A 24,051-nucleotide genomic window follows, 5' to 3' on the forward strand; every position below is an offset into this window, starting at 1 on the left:
GAATTCTTACAGATGGTCTAACTGAAGATATGATGAAATCCAGACACTGTTAATTGTTTATATTTCGGTTATACTTAATGAGACTTTGTTACATATATTGCAGATTTTAAGATTATGTTCGTAACTTTATTTTCCTAGAGACTGTATACAACCACCTACAAATGTAGAAGAATTTTTATGAATGACTCCATAGTATGTAGACTCAGTTTTTTCCAACTCTTAAGTCCGCCTCCCTTTTAAAACTTGTGTTTCCAGTGTGAATGCAGAGATGGACTCTGGAGAGGCAAAGTAATTCTGTTGCATTGCCTTTTAGAGTATCTGTCATGATATTGACTGCAGATTTTGGAAAGGACCAAAATTTCTGATCCTTCCAGGCTATGTTGGTTGGGTGAGTGTTTGTGGCTTGGGCTGTTAACACTGGGTTAATGTTCTTTACTAGGAGGTGATGTTACCATGTGCTTTTTAGTGTTTGTCTTCTGTCCTGTCAGTGCCACTGAGCCCTGTTCCAGTCTGGCCCTTCTCTGCTCCTTCCCTGAGAAAACAAATAATGAGAAGCATACATTAGGTCCTTGTTCTAAAGCTTTTAGATCATTCTGTGTCATTATATCACAGGTTGCAGTGCAAAAAATAACTTAATTTTCAATGCAAAAGAGTGTATTAGTGTCATCTTCCCTGCCAGGTTGGTCTGAGACATGAATCTCATCTCTAATCTGACTCACATCCACATACAGAAATCGCTCTGTGGAATGAAATGCTATTTGGGTTAGCTGGCTGAGCAAAGCAGCTGGGAGGAGGCTAAAAGCTTGAGTTCTGCTGACATTTGAGCTGGTGTTGCAAGAGAAATACAGCACTCGTGGTACAGCAGCTTATCAATTGCTAAGCCCTCAGCTTCGCTTGTCCAGTCATTCTGCAACAGCAAAATATTAGCTAGTGATCTGATTGCTCATAACAAGTTCTTGCTAGGGAGCTGGCTGTTGTAGTCAGACTCTGGGGTAGAATGTCTGGTGTCCCCTTTAATCAGCACCGACAACTGGGCGGCAGTGCGGGAATTTGAAGAGCCTCAGAATGGTTTGGGTTGGAAGGGACCTCAAGGATCATCCAATTCCAACTCCCATCACCTGCTCACGTCCAGTTTTTCTGCCACCTACACCCCCGAGTCCCTCTGTGCAGTGCTGCTCTCAGTCCATTTATCCCCCCACTCTGTGCTGATGTTTGAGATTGCCTTGATCATGGTGCCAACCGAGCATGCACAGAGAGGTGTTAAGACACCAAATGTTCAGTAAACTGAGGAAAAAAACCCTACTGTGGCTTCCTGGCTGCCTCCACCAGGTGACTGCCCTACAAAGGACAGCTCAGTTTTACTGTGCTTAATGGTGCGTGTTTCTACTGATGATGTTTCAGTGCAGCACTGAAGGAGTTATCACCATGTGCTCTTTGGTTCTTGCTGATGTAGAAAAGTGCTGTAGTCTGGGATGAGCAGCCTGTCTGTGGCTGAACTGATATGCTTTGGAAGTCTGAATCCTGAGAGGGTTTTTCAGCCTGAAGCTTATTATGAAGAAAAGTTGGTATATTACTGATCCAGCAATTTCCTTGAATGTAGAGACTGAAAGTTGCCACGGCAACTTTGGTTATAAGCACCTTGTGCTGTGTCTAACTACAGTGCCTAAAAGTAAGTTGCTAAGGAAATTATACAGGGTAGAAGCACTGATTTCTCATTACTCTGCTTGTGAAATTTCTGAAGTGATGCTGGTAAATCAGTACTTTTAGGTAACTCAGTTCATCAGCATGTCAATGCCATTTCACTAAGGGACAGGCACGGAATGTCTTTGTCTCTTGACTGAGAGCTAGTCTGAAAAGCAACACAAATGGAAGGAGTTTATTTCTTCCTTAAGCTGCATGAGAAAAGCACAGGAATAATTATTTGCTTTTAAGAATAACTTTTTATTACATCCAAATTTCAAATGTGCTGTCCTCTGAAAATTCTTAGTGTGACTGAGAACTGCTGGATGAGTGTCATCATAGAGGATTAACTTCAAAAGGAAATTATTTTGATGTGGACCATTTAATTGCAGTTCTGAAACAAGAACCTCGTATCATCGAAGAAAAGTTCCTACCAGAAAGTTCCTACATCCTCCTCCTCCTTCAGATGTGCCCAAGGCTGCTCCAAGTTCAAATGACTGCGTTGAAGAATCAGAGATGCTCTCCATCACAGTTTCAAATGATCACATTTTGTGCACAGAACCACTCTAAACGGAAGAGCAAAGACAGTAAAATGATGCTTTTAACACTCATTTACATCCTCTCTAGGTTACTGGAGCAGGCAATTTTTTTCTTTCCCTGTTGTCCTAATGGTCAAACTTTCATTCATTTTCATTTCATTCAATGAGCCGGGGAGAAGGAGTGTTTGAAATGCACTGTCTAATCTAACTTCTGTGTATGTCATTTGCTTGCTTGTTTAACTAGGGACAGGGGGCCCTGTCTGAGAGACTAAGGAGCTTTAGCATGCAGGATCTCTCAACAATTCGTGGTGACAGCAGCAGCACTGTTCCTCCTTCGGTCACTGTACGAACAAGTAGCAAACAGAGCCAGCCAAAAACATCCCGAAGTGCATCGGAAGGCACTGGCAGCTCAGGTAAGTGCCAGCGTTATTTTCAGTGTTGTGTTGTCTGGAATATCACACAGCTTAATGAAGTCATGCAGTTGGCAGGAATATATAGAAACAGACATTGCAGGCAGCACATACCAGAACTCACAGGACACAGACACACTGTTGAGTCTCTTGGCACTTAAAGAGAGAGAATAGTATTGTTTGATGGTTACTATTCCTGACTGGTACCAAGGACTGGACTTGTGCATGCAGGGAGCCAGTATCAGCCTTCACTAGCTGAAAAGTTGTGTTTAGGGCTAAAATCAGTGGTAGGTTTTCAAAGAGAGGCACTAATGGTGGGAAACATGGTGGGAATGAAATCCATTCCTGTATACACCATTAACAAATTTTGCTTTCATTTGTGGCAAGTGATCTGAAGATAGTGTTCATGTCCAGAATAGAAAACTCTAATTCAAACACAAATAAAGAAAACCTTCCAAACCCTCCATCCATCCCATCTCTCTTACTTATTTCATTGAGGTTCCTCACCCTGCTTGTTGCAGAGCCCTTCTCCCCTCGCAGCCAATGCAGACAGGCATCACTAAGGGGCTTTTGCACTCACTTTAAATCAAATTAAGTAAAATGAATGGTCCTGATCTCTCCAATCCTTGTGCTGTTTTGTGTGGGCACAGTTATGTATGTAGTCAGAATGACTAGAGGGGCAAATTGATCAGTCGTAACTAGTGTGTGTGTGTGCATATAGAAGAGTGGGATCTATCAGCCTGTATGAGGCCCTGAGAGCTGCACACCAAGCCTAGGCATAGGGACAAGCATAGTCTCACTGCTTCACCTTCTGTGTTTGCTTAGTTGGAATTTTGCGTGAAAGCAAGGGAGAGAAAGAATATGCTGCCCATTAGTGTGCCACATGTGCATATAATATATTATATATGGGCATGTGCATAGACAGTTGCTACCAAACAGCTGACATACGGCTCTTTTTCCTGTCCCAAAGCCCCGAGATAACACAAATGTCCATGTCAGCAATCCCCACTGTCTCACAGTGAAACATTAGACTTTTCTTTACATTCCTGTTTTAGAGATAATGGCAGTAAGTTGGTCTGACATCAGAGAGAGTCAGCAAAAATACCCCTGCCCGTTTGAACTGAGGATGACTCAGATGGAGATCACTGCTTTCTTGAAAAGGTCCCAGAAGCCACCAGCCATGAGAAAGCCTGACAGCAAGAGCTGGGATGCATGGAACAGCTTTAGGAAAGTTAGCAGAGAGCTTGGCTAGGACTGATACACTTTCTGCAGTAGAAATCCTGCTTTATGGAGGCTTGTAGGGAAAGCTGGAGCGAACAGGTCTTGCATATGCGAGAGAGGCAATGTGGTGATCAGGGGGAATCACAGCTGAGTTCAGACCCTGCTTTAGTACAAAATGCTGGTGTGACCTGGAGCGTCCTCAGTGTGTCTGCAAACCAGGACAAATTGCACTTTCTATGGCCAAATCCTGAAAGCCTCGTGTGACAGAAGATTCTCATGTATTTTAGGGTGTATATCTTAGAAGATTTCTTATGTACACCTTACATTAGTGATCAAAACATGTAAAATACCTGATCGGTGTCGCAGTCCTGACTGCAGATCCATCCCAATCTTGCAAGGTTTCTCAGTTGCTATTTGTTAGGTAGTTCTCCATCTTATCACTACCTCTGAGAAGTTTCTGGACATCCAAAGTGTCCCTTATTTTTGCCTGTTCTCCTATTCTGTCCTTCCTTTCCCCATCCTGGCATCTGAGGCACTGCATGTGGGTGTGCTGTGATTTAGTTGATTTGATATGGGTTCCAGTATTCCCATAGCCCTTCTTCTGTCATTCATTCATCCTGGTGTTTCCCTGCTCACTCTCTCCTCCTCCATTCATTCTGACCAATTACAGCTGTATGCAATTACAGCTTTCAGTGTCAGTGTCCACATTTATAATGTCAGTAACTGCAGCAGGGACAGTAACCTGAAGTGTTATATTTTGCCTAGGTGCTTTGGGATGTGCTGATGTGCTAATGGGGTTTGCTTGAGGAAGGAGGCATTGCTAGGCCAAAGCCAGCCTACAATGGGGAAGCCAAGCACTGCTGGAGCTGTTGTTACTCTTTACTTTGATCCTGACATCCCCATGCCTAGGAGCATGTGTGAGCATTGGTCATTTTTAAGGGACATCCACACTCACTGTTGAAGGAATACCTACACACCCAGATTGCCCATGGGAGGGCTTTTATAGTGCTCCTGAAAGCTTCCTTTATTTCTCTCATATGGCCATCAGGGATTCTCAAAAGCTGCAGGATTTGCTTTCCATCTAGCACAGGCTCTTTATTTTCTCTGTATGCCAAACAGTGGTGTAAAGGAGAGAAGAGGAGCCTTATGATAACATGATGTGAAATGCTGCCCTCAGGACATGGAACAGACTTGCTGAAGCTATTCAAGCTGTCTGGTAATAAAGAGTTGTGGGTGGGAAGAAATCCTGAAAGTGGTGTAGCTGTGCTCCAAAGGCAGCCAAACCACCCAGGGAAGATCAGAAGTAATTTCCTCAAGCTGTCTGTGATCTCTCTAGTTTTCACTGCAGAATCTGCTGACATGTGGGGAGCTGCCCTGCTGCTCCTGCTCTCAGGTTGTTGCAGCCCCAGAGCTGTGAGACTGTGGATGCTGGGTCAGTGTCCTGGGAAATTACTGCTGTTGTTTGCCCTCCAAAGTAACTTAAGACACTTTGGAGAGATATAGCAGGAAACCAAGAGGTGAGGAACTGCAAAGTCCTCAAGTCAGCTTGGCTGCAGAACAAATGGTACCTGGAAGGTCAGCCTCACTCAGAACAATATGGCAAAGACAAGATTTGTCTCCTTAGGTCTAGATTACAATTTGAGTGAATTCCTTGAGCATTGAAAATGCAGCCAGATCTGGAGGGGAACTCAGTGTTACTCGCTTCCCATCCTGTTGTATGACTGTGCATATGGGATATTGAAAAGAAAGTGATTTCTACAGACAGAGATGGAGAGAGGTCTGCTGCCTTCCCTGCACAGAGACAGCTGAAACTCAGCTCTGTTGGTATGAAAATCCCCACTACCCCAGTGAGCACCAGGAGTGCTTTGGGTTCTGGTTTCACGTCTCTGGGAATGCTTCCAAGCCCACCGAGACAACTTTCCTAACAGCAGTGGGCTTTGGCTCTGGCCAAAGGCTGGCTGCAGCATTGTGCTGTACTCCAACTACATTAAATAACCACTCAGCTACTTTCATTTCCATTGCTGTTATTTTTTAACATGTGACTGGTGCTGCTTAGATTGATTTGTGACTCCCTGAATTTCCTTTTGACAGCAAGTACTGTGTGAAGAGCTTGGCATTTAGTTAGCAGTACCAAATGCAGACACAGCAGCAGTTTATTTTTGTCTGCAGAACAGTGTCTTATGAGGCTGTGACATAGGATATGCCAGAGTTGCCTTTGAGACAAGGGGAATGAGCCCTACTTTTTGCTGTTTCTCCCATAGTTGCAACCAGCACTCTGGCTGAGGCAGCTGTGCTAGTGCTCGAGCAATAGCTGAGATGCTCAGCGAGCCTTTGGTGCAGACAGCTGAGCCGCGGGGCAGGCACCTGAGCTATTCACACCCATCCCACAGAAAGACCGTGCTCCTCCTCCTCCCCACGCCCAATCTAAAGCCACGTGTGGGCAACACAAGAGGCAAAGGCAGCTTTGCTATGACTTGTGTCCACACAGTGTGTTACACAAAGCATTACCACTGCTTCTGTGAAGCACATGCACACCTTTCTTCAGTGCATGCCAAGGAAACACAGTGAGCGCCCTCCCTATGCATGACAGCCCAGCCACCTGTCCTCTTTATCTCATCTCTCACTTTGCTCTTAGTTCAGCATTTCTCAATTTAGCATCCTGATGATATTATAGCTCTGATGCGTATTCCAACCTGTGCTTTTCCCCCAGGCAGAACTGTCCCTTTCATTGGGGAACTGTAAATGTTGTGTGGCTGTTCATCATGATGAGCAATTGAAGGTCCAGAACAGTGTTTCCAAGTACTTCTCAAGGCAATCCTGTTTTTCTGGCAAACGTGCCAAATAAACAGATGTGTCTGTATTAACAGTGTGGGGCTTTTGTACTTCTTAACCTTGTATTATTGCCTTAAAAGTATCCTGACAATGCAGATGAAACTCGTTCCTTTCCAATGGCTGGTGAGTGTGACACTGTGACTGGTAGAATGGGATGGTGGCCACTGTGTCTCAAAGCTCAATCCCACAGTTGATGAAAATGTGTCATGGTTGCTGATGTCTGCTGAAGCTCCCAGTGTGGGCAGGGGGCTGGAAGCCAGCCTTTATTTTGGATAAGCCAGTGAGACATAGTTCAGCAAGCAGCTTTGCATTGCTTGACAGGACATCAGTGTCTGGAGGTGACACAGTGTGCCCAGAGTGTCCCTACAAAGGAAACTACTGCCCAGACTGAATGCCCTTACTGCTTGAGCTTTCCTGAGGCAGAGGTCATTCTTAGCTGGAATGATCTCAAAGCAGAAATATGCAGTGTGCTTTCTGACACCCCTCTGTGAGGAGAGAGTCGGGGCTGTTTTTTTAGTTTGCTTTTCCAACTTAAGCTCTGAAGGCTTAGCAGGATGGAGCAAGGTTGGGAAGTATCAGCACTCAACGTGTGCCTGGACAGCACTGTCCCCGCTGACCAGAAAAGCTCTAGGAACAGCCCATGTACGTATGTCATATGGTCTCAGAGAGCAAGCCTTCAGAAAATTGAGATTGGTTACCCTCTGTATAAAATCAGAGGTTGAAACTATGGGAGAGTTGTCAGTGTCAGCAGTGCAGGGATAATGTTTATTAAAGAAATCACAAACAGCTCAAACCCTTCTAGCTCCAGAAACTCCTTTTATCTGGAGTCACTGGTGCCACTCTGAGGATTAAAACAGGAGGCTCAAACTAGGAATGGTTTCTAGGCTGTTTCCTGAAGCACAAAGTGAAGCTGTGAAGATAACAGTTTTGTGAACGTTTGTGAATCACCTGCATTTGCATTGAAGGGTGCAGTGCAATTCCCTTGGTTATCTGCATTCTTAATAATCCATTGCAAAACTTCTTGCTATGTTCCTGGTTGAGGAACATCAGGGTTCTGTGAATGTATTTGTTTAGAAGCTGCCCGAGTGTCTGCACCAATGCTTGGAAACATCTCATCTAAATCTACAGAAAAGGAAATCCAGGCATGTAGCAATGCAAGCCCCAGTATTGTAACTTGTCTTTACATCACACAACCACTTGTGCTGTGTTGCACATTGCTTATCCAAGCTCCCCTCCTGTCAGGAGTTATTTCTGTTCAGTGATCTGAGAATGGAGCCCAGGAGCTGTATGTACTCCAGTCTTAGCTGGGTCTGTGCTTTGTGATGGTGAGCAGAGACGATCATCTCTGTGCAAACAGGAGCCACAAAGCCCTCCTTGGGGCTGTTCAGCAGAGATTGAGAGTTGCTCAGTGCTTTCTGAGAAATGGTAGCTTACCCTGATGAGTCCCTAACGCTCAGCTCCTCTTTCAGTGTGCACGTGTTGCTCAGTATGCCGACTCCTCAGAGGTGAGTGCTGGATTTCCTGCACCCTGATATCCACGCATACTTTTTGGGCATGGCTGTGTTCCCCAGCCTGGCTTGCTCCTGCTGCTCTTACTCACCAGGTTTCCTAACACCAGGGGAACAAGCAAGGGGACAGCCAGGCTACGAGTGGGTTTGTGAGCCGCGTTGTGTGCTGACGGCAAGTTTTGCAGTGCTGCTCACCTTACTGACCCAAGGCTGGGGAGTTTATCTCTGGAGAAAAACCTCAGTCCTTTCTCTTATAGAGGATGCATTTTGTCCCAGTGGCTGATGAAAGGAGTGGGAGGCCTCAGGTTTGGGCATGCCAGAGGATGCAGCTGCCAAACCCTTTGTTTAGGGAGGAAGAAGAAATCCAGACGGGCAGTGTCTCGTGTTAGTGGGAGCTGACTTTCATAATTCCTAAACCCCTCATCTCATGTGCTTTCTGTTTATTTTGTATACTGCAAACAGCCCTAAGGGCTTTGCAGCAGAGGCACTCAGGATCGCAGTGCTGCCACTGTACTGCAGCCACTGCTGTGAAAACACAGCTGGCTCATGTCACCTCCAGAGCAGCCAGGCGTACAGCATTAAAGCCTGGAGGCTGGAGCTCCCAGCCTGACCCTCTGTCTCCTTGCACATTATATTGGTGGCAAACCAAGCTTCACACACTTGCTTTGTCACCCTCCCTGTTGTGCTGTTGGGGTTGGAACTAGATGATTTATGGTCCCTTCCAACCCAAGCCATACAATGATCCTATGGTTCTGTGATTCTTTTCTAGCTCTTTGCACTTTCACATTTGGGGTGAGCATGCTGCTGTGCAGGAAAATGAAGCTTCCTTCTAGTGGTATCTGTTTAAGTAGTCATGAACTCCTTGTTATTCACAGTGCATTTTATTAGCACCCTTCTAATTTTAGCCTAAACTAATTTTATGGATTTGACTTTTCACTGTTATTTATAAAATATTCATTGAATCCTGAAGTGCTAAATAGGCATGAATTAAACTTGGTGAGGTCCTTTAATGATGCTACCACAGTAGTCAAACCAATGTGTTTACAAATTGGGCCCAAATTCATGTACACTTTACTATTGCTTTATTTTGCTGTTTTTTTCCTTAACCCAGTTGCTCTGACCGTGTCAGCTGCAATATGCTGCATCTCATAGGAAGTTCCTTCTGCCCCCACAGGCTGCCCTTTCTCTGTCTCCAAGGCAATGCATGCATTAATGCACTTGCAGACAATGGCGTGCCCTTTACATGCTCCTTACTAAGTGCAGCTTTGGGATCTTGGAGGGCAGGTCCCTGACTACGTAACATGAAGGTTTTTTTCCTCAAAGCTGCAAAGAAAGAAACAAAGTTTGCTTAACTGGACTAAATTGTTCCAATCTATTGGCACTGATCTTTCTTTCATACCAACTTCTGTGAAGCCAGTTGCAGGATGCAAATATTAGAAGTACTCAGTCCTGAAGAGATTATAATCTAAAAGGGCAGATACTCAAGCCTAACCTCAAGCAGGATATTAAAGGCTGCCTCAGAGCCTTGATGAGGCCTTTGTGGCAGGAGCAGTTGCCTTAATGTTTTTGCAGGTGAAACTCAAATGTCTCCCTTAAAACCCCACAGCTCTTAGGAGAGCACAGGCTGGTGGGAGCAAAAAGCTGCCCTCCCGGCTCCCTGGGCAATATCCTGAAGGAGGCACTGGACACAGACAAATTAATTTGGGCCAAACTGCAGGGGGTTCATGAAGATGCAGTCTCCTTGTGCCATGGAATGGGCTTCTGTACAGAGGCCGAAGGCTACAGTGAGTTCAGTATGATGCACGGAGGCAAATCATAGAACCATTTCAGTTGGAAGGGGCTTTTAAAGCTTATCTAGTCCAACTCCCCTGCAATTAACATGGACACCTACAGCTCCATCGGGAGCTCAGAACCACCATCCAGCCTGACCTAGAGTGTCTCTAGGGACAGGGCATGCACCACCATTCCAGGCAACCTGTGCCAGTGCCTCATCACCCTTACTGTCAAAAAACCATGATCTGTGCTCACAGAACTCTCCCAGGTCTTTACTCAAGTTTCTGACATCTCTGTTCAAGGCTGTTCACCCTGAGGATGACGATGGAACAGTGATAGAATTACATAAGTGTTCTTTTTCCCCTTCGGGAAGGACAAAGGGAAAACCTTCAGGGATTTGTTTGTCTCTTGGCAGTGCCCAGTAAATGCTTAACTGCTGCTCAGTGCTAAGCAAGCTTGTCTGGGACTTGCATTTAAGAAATAACTTCTGTGCTCAGTGCTGTTATCTCAGTTAACATCTCTTAGGTGCTGTTGCAAAGACTGTGTGGCATGGCTGAAAGAGAGGAGCAGTTTTAGACTTTGCAGAGAATAAATATATCTCAAAGATGTTTAAAATTTGTTGTGTATCACAAGAACCGTTATGGCTACACACATCTGAGGGGGAGTTTAGTAATGATTTCAGGCAGAGTAAGAAATGTGTGAGGACATTAGAGACAAATGAGACTGGTTTGTGAATGTGCACTTATGTGACTGATACAGTGACGTGCACCTTTAAAACTGCAGCTCAGCAGTGACTGATGGGCAGCTTAGCTGAGGTGTTCGGTCAGCCATGCACAAGATGTTGCAGCACAAAGCCTCTAGGAGCATTATTTTATTAGAGCTTTTCTAATAAAATAATGTTGGGCCCTTTCCCACACGTGGCTGTCACCCTGAAGACAAGCTGACAGATCACACAAGCAGCAGAGAGCTCAGCGAAGACCTTCATGGGATGCTCATGTAGCTGTGTTTTAAATCACCCTCCTGGTACATTAGATGTATCCAACTCCTTTGTGGTATGCTGCAAATCACACATGAGATTCTTTTAGCAGAAAGTGTTCTTAACAATGAATTGACTTTTCACCAAGAAAGCTGTTCATACATCCCTGAACAAAACAATTAAATGGTCTAGGTGACCATTTTGCTTGTAGCCAGTTTTGCTGCTATCTCTTGTGCTAGGGATTTACACACTTCTTTACCTTTTTCTCATTGAGCTCAAAGACCAGACAACCAGTTTCTGTTGCTGTAAGCATTTTATTCCTTAAAACTTTCCTTCTAAATGCTGAATCATATTTTTATGGGCATTATTTGCATCACTTTCCAGCAGTACCTCTGAATGGCAACTCGGGAGTTTTTAATATTTATTTTAGTAATGTCAGGGAAGGAAAAATTTTCATAGCAAATCAGTAGGTTAAGTACATTTAAGTACATTTAAGTACATTTAAGTACATTTAAGTACATTTAAGTACATTTCCACTTCAGCAACAAAGTTCAAACATTCATTGTTGTTTAATAAACTCCAGTTCAACCACAGATGTTCTGAAAGCAAAGATGAGAATTTCTGTGCTCTGAAACAATGTTCCTTCCCCTTCTACATCCAAATGTTTTCCCCTAACAGTTTATTCTTTCCTTTTCTCTATGTAAATATTATGGGACTCTGATGTAAGTGTTAAAGATTGCATGAGTTTTCTTCTGAGGTGTTTGGAATAGACTAGCACTTAACAACTTAATCATTTGTGGGATGTGTTTTCATTAACCAGTGACTTTGTTGATGATGTGAATAGACTTGTTTGCTTTGGTTGCACTTGACTTCAGCTTTGGAAAGACAAGCCTCTGTCTGCCTCTGTTTTGTGGCCCCTGGGCAGCGTTTGCTGGTAGATTGGCTGCTTCTAACTTCTTGGTTTGGCAATGAAAACTGTTGGAGAAGTACATGAGTTGGATCAATGCATTTTGGAAATGATGGCAAATTTGTCTCTGTTGCAGGGAAAAGAAGCTGATCGCCATCATATAATAAATATCTGCTCTCTGCTCATATTAAGTGCTGTGCAAAACTCCTTATATGAAGGATCCCCTAGAAAAGCTTAGCTTTGGAGTGACTTCATGTTCCATCACAATAATACAACACCTTGTTCCTGGCTGTGTAGTCTGTGACTGTGGTTTGTTATATAGTTCCTGAGGAATTACAATGACAGAAGAAAGAAGTGTTGCCTGGGAGAATAAGGGTGGGGGAGGTCCAGCTTCTCTAAGGTATTGGGGTGCTCAATTCCCCTGTAACTGTATTTAAGTATCCAAGTATTTCTGAGAATCTGCATCAAAGTTCTTTGCTCATCTGTAGTTAGTGGGCAAAGTCCTGACCTCTGTTACGCTTATGTAAACTCATAGGTCTGGACAGTGAAAAGATGTTTCCACAAGAAGTAGCAGCAGCTTGAGCCTAGGACATGAGCATTTATGCCATTTCTGCAGTAATTCTACCCCTCTGTACAAAGATGTGTAGGCAAAAACGTAACAGGTGAAAACACCCAAAAGGTGCCCTGCTCTGAGATGGAGAGTGAGAGCCTCCTGAAGGTGAGAGAGCCAGGGGACAGACCTGGATTTACATGGCCCCTGGATTCACACAACCCCTCCTGGCTATGAACCAGTCCCAGGGCCCATCAGCTGCTTCCCTGGAGCAGCACACACTGCTGGCTCTGCCACTTTGAGGACATATGATAGTGCCCTAAGGCCCTGATGCCTCTTAGAAACATACAGGAGGTGACTTGAGGCCAAGCACTGTCCTTGAGAAGCCAGCCCCAACTGTGTTTTGCTCTTTGGTGTGCCCCTTCTCCAGGAGCAAACCTTGGTGTCCCTGAACCCATCTGTTCCCTTTAAGCTTCCATCTCCCTTTCCAGTAGTTCCTCATTTCTGCCAGTTATTCTGGTTAATTCCCTGCTTTAGTCCTATTTTCTGCACCTGCAGAGAACCCACTCTGGTGTAGGAAAAGTTAGGTTTTATCTTGTCATTGTGTGGTTCACAAAAAAAATGACCTCATAGTTGGTGCTCATTCAGCCCTTTTGAGGTGAGTTGCTTCTGTGATTCTGGGCTCACAGTAGTGCAGTGTTCCACAACAACCATGGGACAAAGCCTGGCACTCCAGGTGGATATGAGGTTGGCATTGCCCACAGTGTAGATGTCTGATTCAGGATGGGCAGGCAATCACAAGAATCTTGTGATCCTCCCTTCTCACTCCAGACCTTATAGGATGTCTGTACTCAAGGTTGTTCTCATTAATGCTCAGAAATATACTGTGAAAGCCTAGGCTGGACACATGTATTCCCTTTTCCAGGACAGTGAGGCTGAAGTGAAACTGGTTCCCGTTTGTCTGGGTTTTGGTCTTCAAAACCTTTGGCCCAGTCTTCAAAGCAGCAGCTCTGGGGCAGGGACACCATACTCAGGCTGCTGGGGAGAGTGGGAGGCTTCCAGAAGCATTGGGCTTCTGCTCTGCTGGCTGTGGAGATATAAAACATGGGTGGCAGTGCTGCCTGAACATCTCTTTCATCCAGCACCCAATTCAAGAGAGAATAACAATGGAGAAAGCAACGTCAGTTTGGGAGTCCCAGGAGTGTTATCAGCTCACACTTCCTTCTGTCTTCTTTTGCAGTGCACAGCAGGACAAAGGCCACAGAGCACGTTTGCCTGATCCTGTATGTTCTTAACGTCTCACTGCATCTCCACAGTGAATGCTCACCTGCTAGTTTTCCATCACCCCTCTGGCATGTCCCCTTCATCTCCCCACAGCGGCACAGGGCTGCGGGGTGTCAGTAGGCCTCCACACAAACCTCAGGGATGCAGTTTCAAGAAGTCCTGACCCAGTTTACCTAACTGGAAACAAACTACCTGATGTCCAGCCTGCAACCTAAATCTGAGGGACCTCTGGGGAATAATGCAGCTGGGAGCAGTCATGTGAATTGGTGTCAGGGGAGCATTCGGTCTACAGGCTGTGCTTGGGTCAGGCTGTGCTCAAACACTAAACAAGCAGCTCTTAATGCAAGCTTGACTCCATTTCTCCTTGGTTTAGAGGGGCACCACAGAGCAGCTCCTGCACCCAAGATGACCTCAGCTAGGCGTCTCCTGGATATCTCACTTCCCAAGTGGAAAGATAAAGTTGTGATTAAAATGAAATCTCCTTAGACTGATTTTGCCAAGTGCTGTAAAGAACATTTAATATTCTCTTTACAGTGTAGTCTTAGCACCACAGTCACGTATAGGAAAAAAACAATAGTTCAGCATTACTCCAGGCCTCTCTGGAATGTGACTGTCAGCTTTTTCAGCACAGCTGGGAAGAAGTCAATTTCCAGCTCTTCCTGAAAAACTGTGACAGTGTGTTTCAGCCTGCTCCCGTGAGTGGTGGCAAAGGGAAGAGACACAGGGTTAGCAGCCAGAGGACAGTGTGCAGCGTATCCTGAGCTTGTCCACAGTGTTCAGCTGCCAACATGAATTGGGCACTGCAGAGAGCCCTGGTGACCTGCCTGTGACTGGTTTTGCTGTAGCCAAATCACTTGCCCTTTGTGTTTCCATTTGCCAACTGAGAACTGTTTGGGAATCCAGTTTTGGGGATTTATTTTGTGTGTGCTTTAAGGATCCAAATGGATTAATAATGGTCACATATTGAAGAATCCTCTTTCTGTAGAGTTTGGCCCAGCAGAGCGTTACAGTCAGGCTCAGAGAAAAAGTGTAGAATGTTATTTCTATGTGTGTTTATAAAACAGCCCAAGTAGAGTCAGTAATTGTCATCTAAGCACTCAACACTTCAACTCCTGTTTTCCACACGTGTTTTAGAATGAAAAAAAGCATAACTGTCAGTTAAACTAAGAAAGATCCAGCCCTGCTGATAAGAAACTGCAGAAACACAGTGAGCTTAGTCACCTGGGTGTCCCTTCTGTAGCTCTTGCTTTGGGCTGGCTATTGAAAATACCATCTTGTTTCACCATCTGAGTTTGAGGCAGCAAATGAATGGTGGTGTACAACATGACCGGTCCCATGAAGATTGTGTTATAAATCACAAGAGCAGAAGCCACCAAGCAGACATTAGTGATGTACAGTCATGGACTCCTATTCTGCCTTCGGTGGCGTTAACAGTCTGTAAGACTTATTTTAGCATGACAGAGGAAGAATTTTCCCCACTCTGGTCTCACAGCACACCCCTACTGAGAGTCCCTTCAATGCCTGCTGAGGTTTTTGTTTAACTGCACTGGATCTTGGGCTGGGCTCTTGGCTTGGGCTCTCTCAGCTTCAAGTCAGTACTTCAAGTCGTGCTTCATTTCGCAGGAAACTGTCTCCATACTGTCCACAGGGCTTCAGCACTCACTGGGTGCTTTCCAGAGGACACTCTTACGTGTGGTAGATGTAGAAACTGTGGGTATAATTAGCAATTCAAGAAATCAGCTATTTAATTTATCCCTGAGCCTAACAACAAACAAAAATATTTCTATAGATAACTTCCAGAACACCAGGATGTGAATTCAGTGTAAATTCTGCATAGAATAATCCAAGAGCTTACAATGGCTTTGCAACCAAGGTCCTTTTCATTTCTAACCCAACAGTTGCTATTAGTGGAGTGTGAAGTGTGAACCTTCTGTCTGTTAATCCCTGAAGATGCATGGGTTTGCAGTGAAGTGGAGCTCGGTGGAATGTGAATCAAATCACTGATCTTCCTCATCCTTTGTCTTTATATTTAGACCATAAATGGCCACGTTAAATAGATGTGAACGATAAATATGAAAAGCCACTTGAGGCAAACTGTGAAACGAAAGACTCTGTGTTCTCAGATGATGAAGAGAACGATTTATTGGATAGTGCATCCATGAACAAAAGGCCTAAAAAGAAGGATCAACCCCTTGAGGTACTTTCATACTGTCGAGGTTCCTCCTTCTGTTACGTTCTTTGAGTATTTGAGTGAACGCCTCTTTGGCCTAACAGGACTGAATCCAAAAGCAGCACTTTTCTGGTCTTTCAGGGGTGGATCTTGTTATGAGAACACTCAGTTTCCTACACATGTGGTTTCCCTGATAGAAATTCGAATCTATGCCTGTGGAAATAATAATTGCACAGAGCGTCAGAGTTGGATTTTGAGTTGCAAAACTTGGATCTAGCTCTAAACCACATGCTAATGTGGAGGTATTTCAATGAGAGGATTTGGATATCAACCACTGGGTAATTTTTCCTGTCTGTAGCAGAAAATGTATTTTCTTTCCTGAGGCAGAGTGTTTGTGGGGAGAACAGCCAGCACCCATAGCCAGAGAGCTCCGAGCTCAAACCCTCGTGCACCTGGCCAAACCACACCAACACCAGCAGTGGTTCTACTGCTGACTCCATGATTTCAGTAGGTTTTGAATCACCGTATTAAGAACTGTGATTTAATTTGCTACACAAAAACAAAACAAAACTAATGGAGATGCAGATCCCACAATGCAGTTTGACAAAAGCAATTTTAGCAACATTCTGTTATGGAGGAAATACAACCAACCTCTGCATGAGATGCTGTAGGCAAGGAATCCTTCCAGATCTGGGCAGTGGGGTACGGAGCCACGTCTAGCAGCTCAAATGTAGCTCACAGATTGCAGCCAGCAGGACTCCACCCTGGGGTAGCTGGGTTTGTTTCTCTTTCCCTAAGCCAGTATGGGAGAGCAGGAGTGGTGTGGTTGTGGTGTGGCTGGTAGTTATCCACATCCTTCTAATGGGCTGTTGTAGCTCTGGTGGCTCTCAGCAAAAGCTTGCTGTGGTTAGGTGCAGTCTCTGTAGCTATTCTCAGAGCTGCTAAGTGGCCTTCCAAGGAGCTATTCTCTCCTGATTTCAAGTGTTTACTGAGCAGTTGATGGGTGCTTTAAGGGTGGTCTAGCTTCTCAGCGAGCAGCCTCTCTCAAGCAATACTTACTGCTCAGGTTGTCAGGCTGTGTTGCAGAGCTCCTGGCTTACAGATAGCAGCTCTAAGCCAGCAACTTGGGAGTCTGAGTGGATCTATGGATCTGGGCAGGATTCCTCACTGCTATACACAGCAGCTTTTTTCCTCCTGTCAGCTCATGGCTTAGACAGATGTGCTCTTCACTGGGTAAAAAAAAAGGCTGGTGGAATGGGCCCACAGAGTGGTGATGAGAGGAGTTAAATCCAGCTGGTGACCGATCACCACAGCCCTGTTGAATATCTTTAGTTATACTGGACAAGAAGATTGACTGCACCCACAGTAAGTTTGCAGATGACACCAAGATGGGAGGAAGTGTTGATCTGCCTGAGGGTTGGAAAATCTTACAGAGGGACCTTGATAGGCTGGATAGCTGGGCTGAGGCCAGTTGTAAGAGGTTCAACAAGACCAAGTGCTGGGTTCTCTGCTTTGGTCACAATAACCCCATGCAGTGCTACAGGCTTAGGGCAGAGTGGCTGGAAGGCTGCATAGAGGAAAAGCACCTTGGGATGTTAGTTGATAGCATCTGAACATGAGCCAGCAGTGTGCCCAAGTGGCAAAGAAGGCCAATGGCATCCTGGCTTGTATCAGAAATAGTGTTGCCAGCACAAGGAGGGAAGCGATCATCCCTCTGTGCTGAGAACTGATAAGGCTGTATCAGGTGCTGTGATCAGTGTTGGGCCCCTCACTAAAGAAAGACAGGGAGGCCCTGGAGCGTGTCCAGAGAAGTGCAATAAACAAGTATTATATGAACAAGTCTTACGGGGAGCAGCTGAGGGAGCTGGATGGTTCAGTCTGGAGAAGAGCAGACACAGGGGAGACCTCATCGCTCTCTGCAACTCCCTGAAAGGACATTGTGGTGTAGTGAGGGTTGGCCTCTTCTCCCACGTTAACAGTGATAAGGCAAGAGAGAATGGTCTCAAGTTGCATCAAAGGGAAGTTCAGGTTGGATATTAAGAAAAATTTCTTCTCCCAAAGAGTGGTGATGCATTGGCACAGGCTGCCCAGGGAGGTGGTGGAGTCACCGTCCATGGAGCTGTTCAGAGAACTGTGCAGATGTGGCACTGAGGGACACGGCTAGTGGCATGGTGGGGTGGGTTGGTGGTTGGACTGGATGGTCTAAGAAGTCTTTTCCAACTTTAGTGGTTCTGAGATTGTCTGTTAGCCGTGCCTTTCTGGATGCAGCCATCTTACCCTGATTGTTTGTGCTTTTGGGGACTCAGAGTGGGGTAAAAGATCAGACTTGGAAGCAGGGTGGAATCTGAACACAACCTCAGTGTGATGTTGTTCCCTATCTGTATGAATATTTATACCTTTTATATCACAAGAATGTGGAAATACAGCGTGGTCTTGGATTGGACAGTCCTATAAAATATAAATGACTAAGACTTCTTTTACAAATGGTAAGACCCTGTCGTGGTCCTCCAGGTAAATAGGTTTATGCTGTTAATGAAAACAAAGCTTGGATTTTCCTGAAAACGAAGTAGAAGAGCTTAACAGCCCTTGCAATGTTATCTACTATGCTTTGCTAGGTTTCCACACAGAGATTTTGTGCTCCCTTGCAACATGTGGTAACCACTTCTTGTTGTGAATCTGATGAGCCCCAGTGCCATACCAAAGCTCTGCAGAGTGAATTATGCAGTGCAGATGAGGTTGGTGGGGTTTTTTTTTGTTTATTTGTTTTGTTGGCCTTGCTAGGTCATTTCTGTCTCAGTCAGTTCAGTCTGGAGAGTGGAGCTAATCAGAGTAAACCAATCATGGAATTGACCTGGCTCCTCTTGGGCATTCCATGGTTCTCCTGGGCAGATTTGCCTGGGGGTCTTTCCATACATTTCCATGCTTAAAGGCTCCTTTTCAAAGCTGTCCTCATCAGCTGGCTGCAAGGTGGAATTCCAGTAGTCCTCATCTGAAATCATTTCAACAAATTCTACCCAATCTCTCAAGCAAGAGCCCAGTGTGTTTCACACTGGTGACCCCTTCTGCTTTGGGATGCCCCAAGCTACTCACAACTGGGCTGGACCCTGCAAGGTGGCTGGGAAACAGCAGTGGGCTTCCTGCCACCAGTTTGCTGTCTTGAGCTGATGGCCAATGCAAATTGCACCAATTTCTCCTGTCTGCTTTGACCTTCGTGTTACTGGCAGTATTTGGCCATGCCCTCAGCTAAGGACAGAGTGGTAGGTGGTGTAACGTAGGTAAGGGCCTATAATGGTTCTCTTCAAGGAGTTTATCCTCAACTGATCCTTCATTAACAATCTTGAGGACCAAAATGGGCTTCTCTTTTTCTTCATGCCAGAGACGGGATCACTGCTACAGAAGTGCCACAGAGGTGAGTTTTAAGGAAAGAAGGAAAGAATTTCCTATGAACTGATGAAGTTTTCTCTTGCTTTTCTGCAGGCACCGCCTAGGACCCTTAGACCTCGCATCAGGAAGAAAAGTACCTCGTCCTCTGCCACTGAAACAATGTGAGTGCAATGAGCCAATAGCACCAAGATCCACAGAATGTCTCTCTTCTGCCTTAAGGAGCTACTCGTTCATAATGTAGGAAGCAGCAGTGGGATGGATGTGCTTTGATGTGCAGCGTTGCAGACATGGCCTTCCTCGCTCCTGTCTCTGTTCCCCGTTCCACGCTTCTCGTGTCTGTCAGCAGTGGTTAGGGCAGGGTGACAGACACCTGCAGACGAAGAGTTCTTGTTTTGTTTGCAGTGTTCCCCCACTCACGCTCGTCCTTAAGGCTGTACATTGACAGTTCTCATTGTGTCTGCATAGCTCAGCTCTGTGAATGCACAGCAACAACAAAAGTCATCAGTTGCTCGTGATGATACTCGACAGTGTATTTATTTATCATTAAGGAAGTGGATTTGCAGAAGCCATGGATTTCTCTTCCCTCTCTTCCTCCTCAAGCCTGTGAATGATGTAACAAATGCCTGAGTGCTTTAGCTGTTTGAAAATGTCCAAGACTCATTAGGAAAAGCTGAGCTGTAAAGCTGTTTCTGCGAGTGGATCAAATGTATTCTGATTAAATCATTGTGCTAAAAAGACACAGAGACAGAACTTAGGATGAGGAAGAGATGTGCAAGAGAAAATGATTGGTTTTAACAATGTAATGAAGGGGGAGTCTTAATTTTGATCATCCTGAGCCAGGAGAATATTGTGTGGAAAATGATGGCGGCTACAAAACTGGATCGTATCGCTTGCGGCAAATGTTCTACTGGCAGTTCTGGAGCACGAGCAGGGCAGTCGTGTAGTAGCTGCAGCAGCACGTTAGAATTGCTTTAGTGACTCGCTTCCAGGGGAAAATGAACTGTTCTCCCCTAACAGTGCCAGTCCCAGCGTTCTGCTTTCCTGGTGTGGTGCTGGAGTTTTCCTTACACGAGCAGAGCAGGACGCTGGGGCTCAGCTGCTTTTTGAAGCCTGGAGTTTTGCCTGTAGCATGGAGTTTGGTTAGAACCACGAGAACCAGGTGGAGTGTTGTATTTGTATCCATATATAAACGAGAAATATAAAAGAAGAGGAAGATGTTGTAGGGTTTGTGTATTTGTGCTTCAAGTTGGTGTCTCTTGTAAGTGTTAAGCATGTGAAATTCACACAGAAGTTAATTACGTGGCCCTTTGTGTTTGCTCTTGGACCTGTGTCATAGAGTAGGAAAGCATTTAGCTTTACATACGTGGAACGTGCCCTCACTGATGATGCCGGGCCGCAACCCGAGAAGCACGATTAACCTGAGGTGCAGCAGCTTGGGATGCCAGTAGCCGGTTGGAGTGTATCAGGCTCAGAGATAAATCTGAAGTGGCCTTTAAAACCTTTCCTCTGCCAGATATGCATCAGCAGCCTCGCTGTCCCTGCCTGATGCATCCTCGAGGTCTCCCCAGAGCTTCCAGTGCAATGTGGGGAAGAGAGAAATAACCCTGCGCACACACTGATGTTGATCTGACCTGGTTAGGAAGTGGAAAAAGCAAGCAGGTATTTCCTGAGTCTGCCACCATGTTTGGCCCCATTATCTGAGAGCTGTGTTTCCTTTACACGTGCTAATTCAGTTGTGTTTTCCAATGGGCAAGAAGGAAGAAGCCTTCAGAAAATACATTGAAAAGAAGCAAACATAAATAGCAGTTACAGAGAGTCAGTCCTTGTAAGATACTCAGCAAATGCTTGGAGGAGCTAAGCTTGTGTGTTTTATTTTGAAGCAGCTTTAAAGTTTGTTTGATTCATTTTGGCAAACATTAAAAAGAAATAGCAAAACTGCCTGCAGAGTTAGCAGAAATGAGATCCTGTTGCAAGCAAGCCGTGTTTCCCTGCTATGCAATAGGTTGCCGTAAGAGAAAAAGCTGACAAGTTTGCACTCAATTATGCCAAAAAACCCCACGAAACATAGAGCCACATAACAGCTGATAAATTTTATTCTCAGACATGCTGTATTAACATTGATTCTCACTAAAATTATTAAATGTGTCTAATCTGCTGTTTTACTGTCAACTTGACTGTTTGGATTTTCTTAAGTGCTGAGGTGAAATTGTTGACAAGGGAGTTGCCTTATATCTCTGCAAACATTCATTGTATAAATGAGAAAAATAAACCTTTTCGTATCTCTGGCAGAAATGCATTGATTTATCAACGGAGCTGTATATCTGTGTATAGATAGACAAGAAATGTGAATGCTGACCCACGTCCACTTTGTGCTGTTGTGTTCTGTGTACGGAAGGGAACGGTCATTTGCTTTTGATCCCTCGTTTTCCACACACAGGTTGTTTACAGGTGTTGCCCCAATTCTGTCATTTCACCCTGCGGCTATTTGCATTTATTTAAAATAAACATCAGACGTGAAGTCTTTTGTTGCAGTTTTTCTCTGCCACGGGAACGAGGTGATGCAGCAAGCCGCCTTCCTGCACTGATGCTGACCCCTCGTGGCAAAGGGTTTGCAGAACGTGAGCACGGGGCTCACAGATGGCGGCTTCTGCATCGCGTAGGGGTGGGAAGCACTTCGTCTCTTCCTCCTGGCTCAGGCTCAGGGCTGCAGCCCTGCTAACAGCTTGCAGATTGCTTCTCCTAAAAGCAAGCCAATGGTTTCAAATAGCTTCAAGATCTGGGATTCCCCAGCTTAACAGAAGTACGGATACAGGGGCCTGGCTCCACCAGAAGTTCTGCAGGGCTGGCAGACACCTGACTTAGCAGAGATGGGCGGGAGAATGTAACCCTGAAGAGAATAGAATGGAATATCTCAGTTGGAAGGGACCCACAGGTACCATTGAGTCCAACTGCCTGACCTCTGCAGGGCTGACCAAAAGTTAACGCGTGGCATTGGGAGCATCATCCAAACGCCTCTTGAATGCTGGCAGGCTTGGGGTATCAGCCAGCCCTTGAAGAAGTTTGTTCCTTTATCTGACTTCTCATGGTACAGAAATGTTTCCCAATGCCCGGCCCTGGCGTAGCTCTGTGCCATTCCTCTTCTGCCACCAGTTCCCAGGAAGGAGCAGAGCCCAGCACCTCGCTGTTTCCCCTCCCCAGGGCGCTGCAGGGAGCACTGAGGTCACCTCTCAGACTCTTGTCTCCAGGCTGGAACCCCCCAGTGCCCTCAGCCTCCTCACAGGACGCACCTCCAGCCCTGCTACCAGCTTTGGTGCCTCCTCTGAATGCTTCCAAGAACCTTAACATCCTTTCTGTGTTGTGCAGCCCAGAACTGCAAGCAATATTCAAGACGAGGCTGCACCAAAGCTAAATACAGGGGAGAATCACCTCTCTTGACCTGCTGGCTGTGTTCTGTTTAATGCATCCCAAAATACATTCAGCTCTTGGCTGCACACTGCTGGTTTGTGCTGAGCCTGCTTCAAATAGGTCAGCCCTAGAAAATAGGGCTTTTAACCAGCACAAGGAACATGCGTTACTTTAAGTTGATGCTGAAAGGAAGGAAACTGCATCTGAAGATGGTCTGTGGTAAATGAGTCTGTAAGTTCACCAAGTGCACCATAAACACACCTCAGTTATGAACACAGTAAGTTCAGAGCAGCTCAGTGCAGTCCCCACGCCTTCATTCTTGCTGTTCTGGCCAGTGCCAGTGCAGTTGGTGCTCAGCGATTGCTGAATCAGGATCACATCAGCTAGAAGGACTTCACGTATCACCACCAATCATTGCAATAACCCCACACTGATCTAAATTGTGTAAGTGCAAACCCAGCACAGACAGAAAAGGAAAATCAGGCTATTTACTCTTAATGAGGAGAAAGCTGCTTGGAGAGATCCACCGCCCCCTAGGCTCGTGTGAACAACCTGCTGCCTCTGACTGCTCTGCAGTGCTCTCATGTAGCAACGAGACCCCCGTGCTTGTGACAGTGCTCGTGAATACAGCCACCTTCTGGTTCGCTTTGGGTACCTGCGATGCACCTCGCACTGCATTTGGAATAGCAGAGAACACCGTGCTGGGCGTTGTGTTACACAGACTACGTAAGGATCATCGCTGGGCACCTCGTGATTCCTTCGCTGTGATCAGCAGAATCACAGAATCACAGAATCATAGAATTGTAGGGGTTGGAAGGGACCTCCAGAGATCATCGAGTCCAACCCCCCTGCCAAAGCAGGTTCCTTACACCAGGTCGCACAGGTAGGCATCCAGGCAGGTCTTGAACATCTCCAGAGAAGGAGACTCCACCACCTCCCTGGGCAGCCTGTTCCAGTGCTCCGTCACCTCACTGTAAAGAAGTTCTTGCGCATGTTTGTGCGGAACTTCCTATGCTGCAGTTTCCAGAGACGCGATGAAATAAATGGTAGATGTGATGTCTCACAAGAATGCCAACAGCATTCCAGAGGTGGATGTTTTGCTGGTTTCGTTACACTGCTTGATGTGTATCTTGAATAAAGTCTTAATCTTTTCTTTAAGAAAAATCAAAACAACTTCAGTCTGTTCAATGTATCTGGCAGGCCAGAATCATTCCTTTGATTGCTGTATGATTGTTACTCTCACTTTTGGCTGACTGTATATAGATGTACTCAGTGCTGCATGTCCTTCACAACTTTTCTGTATGATGAACCAGAAAAAATACAGCTGCTGAACACTCTGAGAAACCAGTGAATTCATTGATGCACGGCAGCCTTGTACAGCAAACCATCTCTTACTATTGCAGATGGCTCGG

At 45.5% G+C, this 24,051-nt stretch overlaps 1 protein-coding gene across 4 annotated transcripts in view; it reads left to right on the forward strand.

Moving 5' to 3' along the window:
• REEP1 (receptor accessory protein 1) overlaps positions 1-21,752 on the forward strand; it is a 60,065-nt gene extending 38,313 nt beyond the window's left edge. For 2 of the 4 annotated variants that reach the window (XM_052681416.1, XM_052681418.1), the window contains 5 exons: positions 2,464-2,632; positions 8,152-8,187; positions 15,738-15,877; positions 19,328-19,395; positions 20,748-21,752. In XM_052681416.1, the coding sequence (XP_052537376.1) occupies positions 2,464-2,632; positions 8,152-8,187; positions 15,738-15,877; positions 19,328-19,395; positions 20,748-20,853 (519 nt within the window). In that variant the 3' untranslated portion in view covers positions 20,854-21,752. Of the gene's footprint in view, positions 1-2,463; positions 2,633-8,151; positions 8,188-15,737; positions 15,878-19,327 lie in introns of all 4 variants that reach the window. The other 2 variants (XM_052681417.1, XM_052681419.1) reach the window with 2 other exon arrangements.
• Positions 21,753-24,051: the final 2,299 nt, after the last annotated feature.

This window comes from Tympanuchus pallidicinctus, unplaced genomic scaffold (assembly GCF_026119805.1).
Source record: "Tympanuchus pallidicinctus isolate F22 unplaced genomic scaffold, pur_lepc_1.0 scaffold2, whole genome shotgun sequence".
Lineage (NCBI taxonomy): Eukaryota > Metazoa > Chordata > Aves > Galliformes > Phasianidae > Tympanuchus > Tympanuchus pallidicinctus.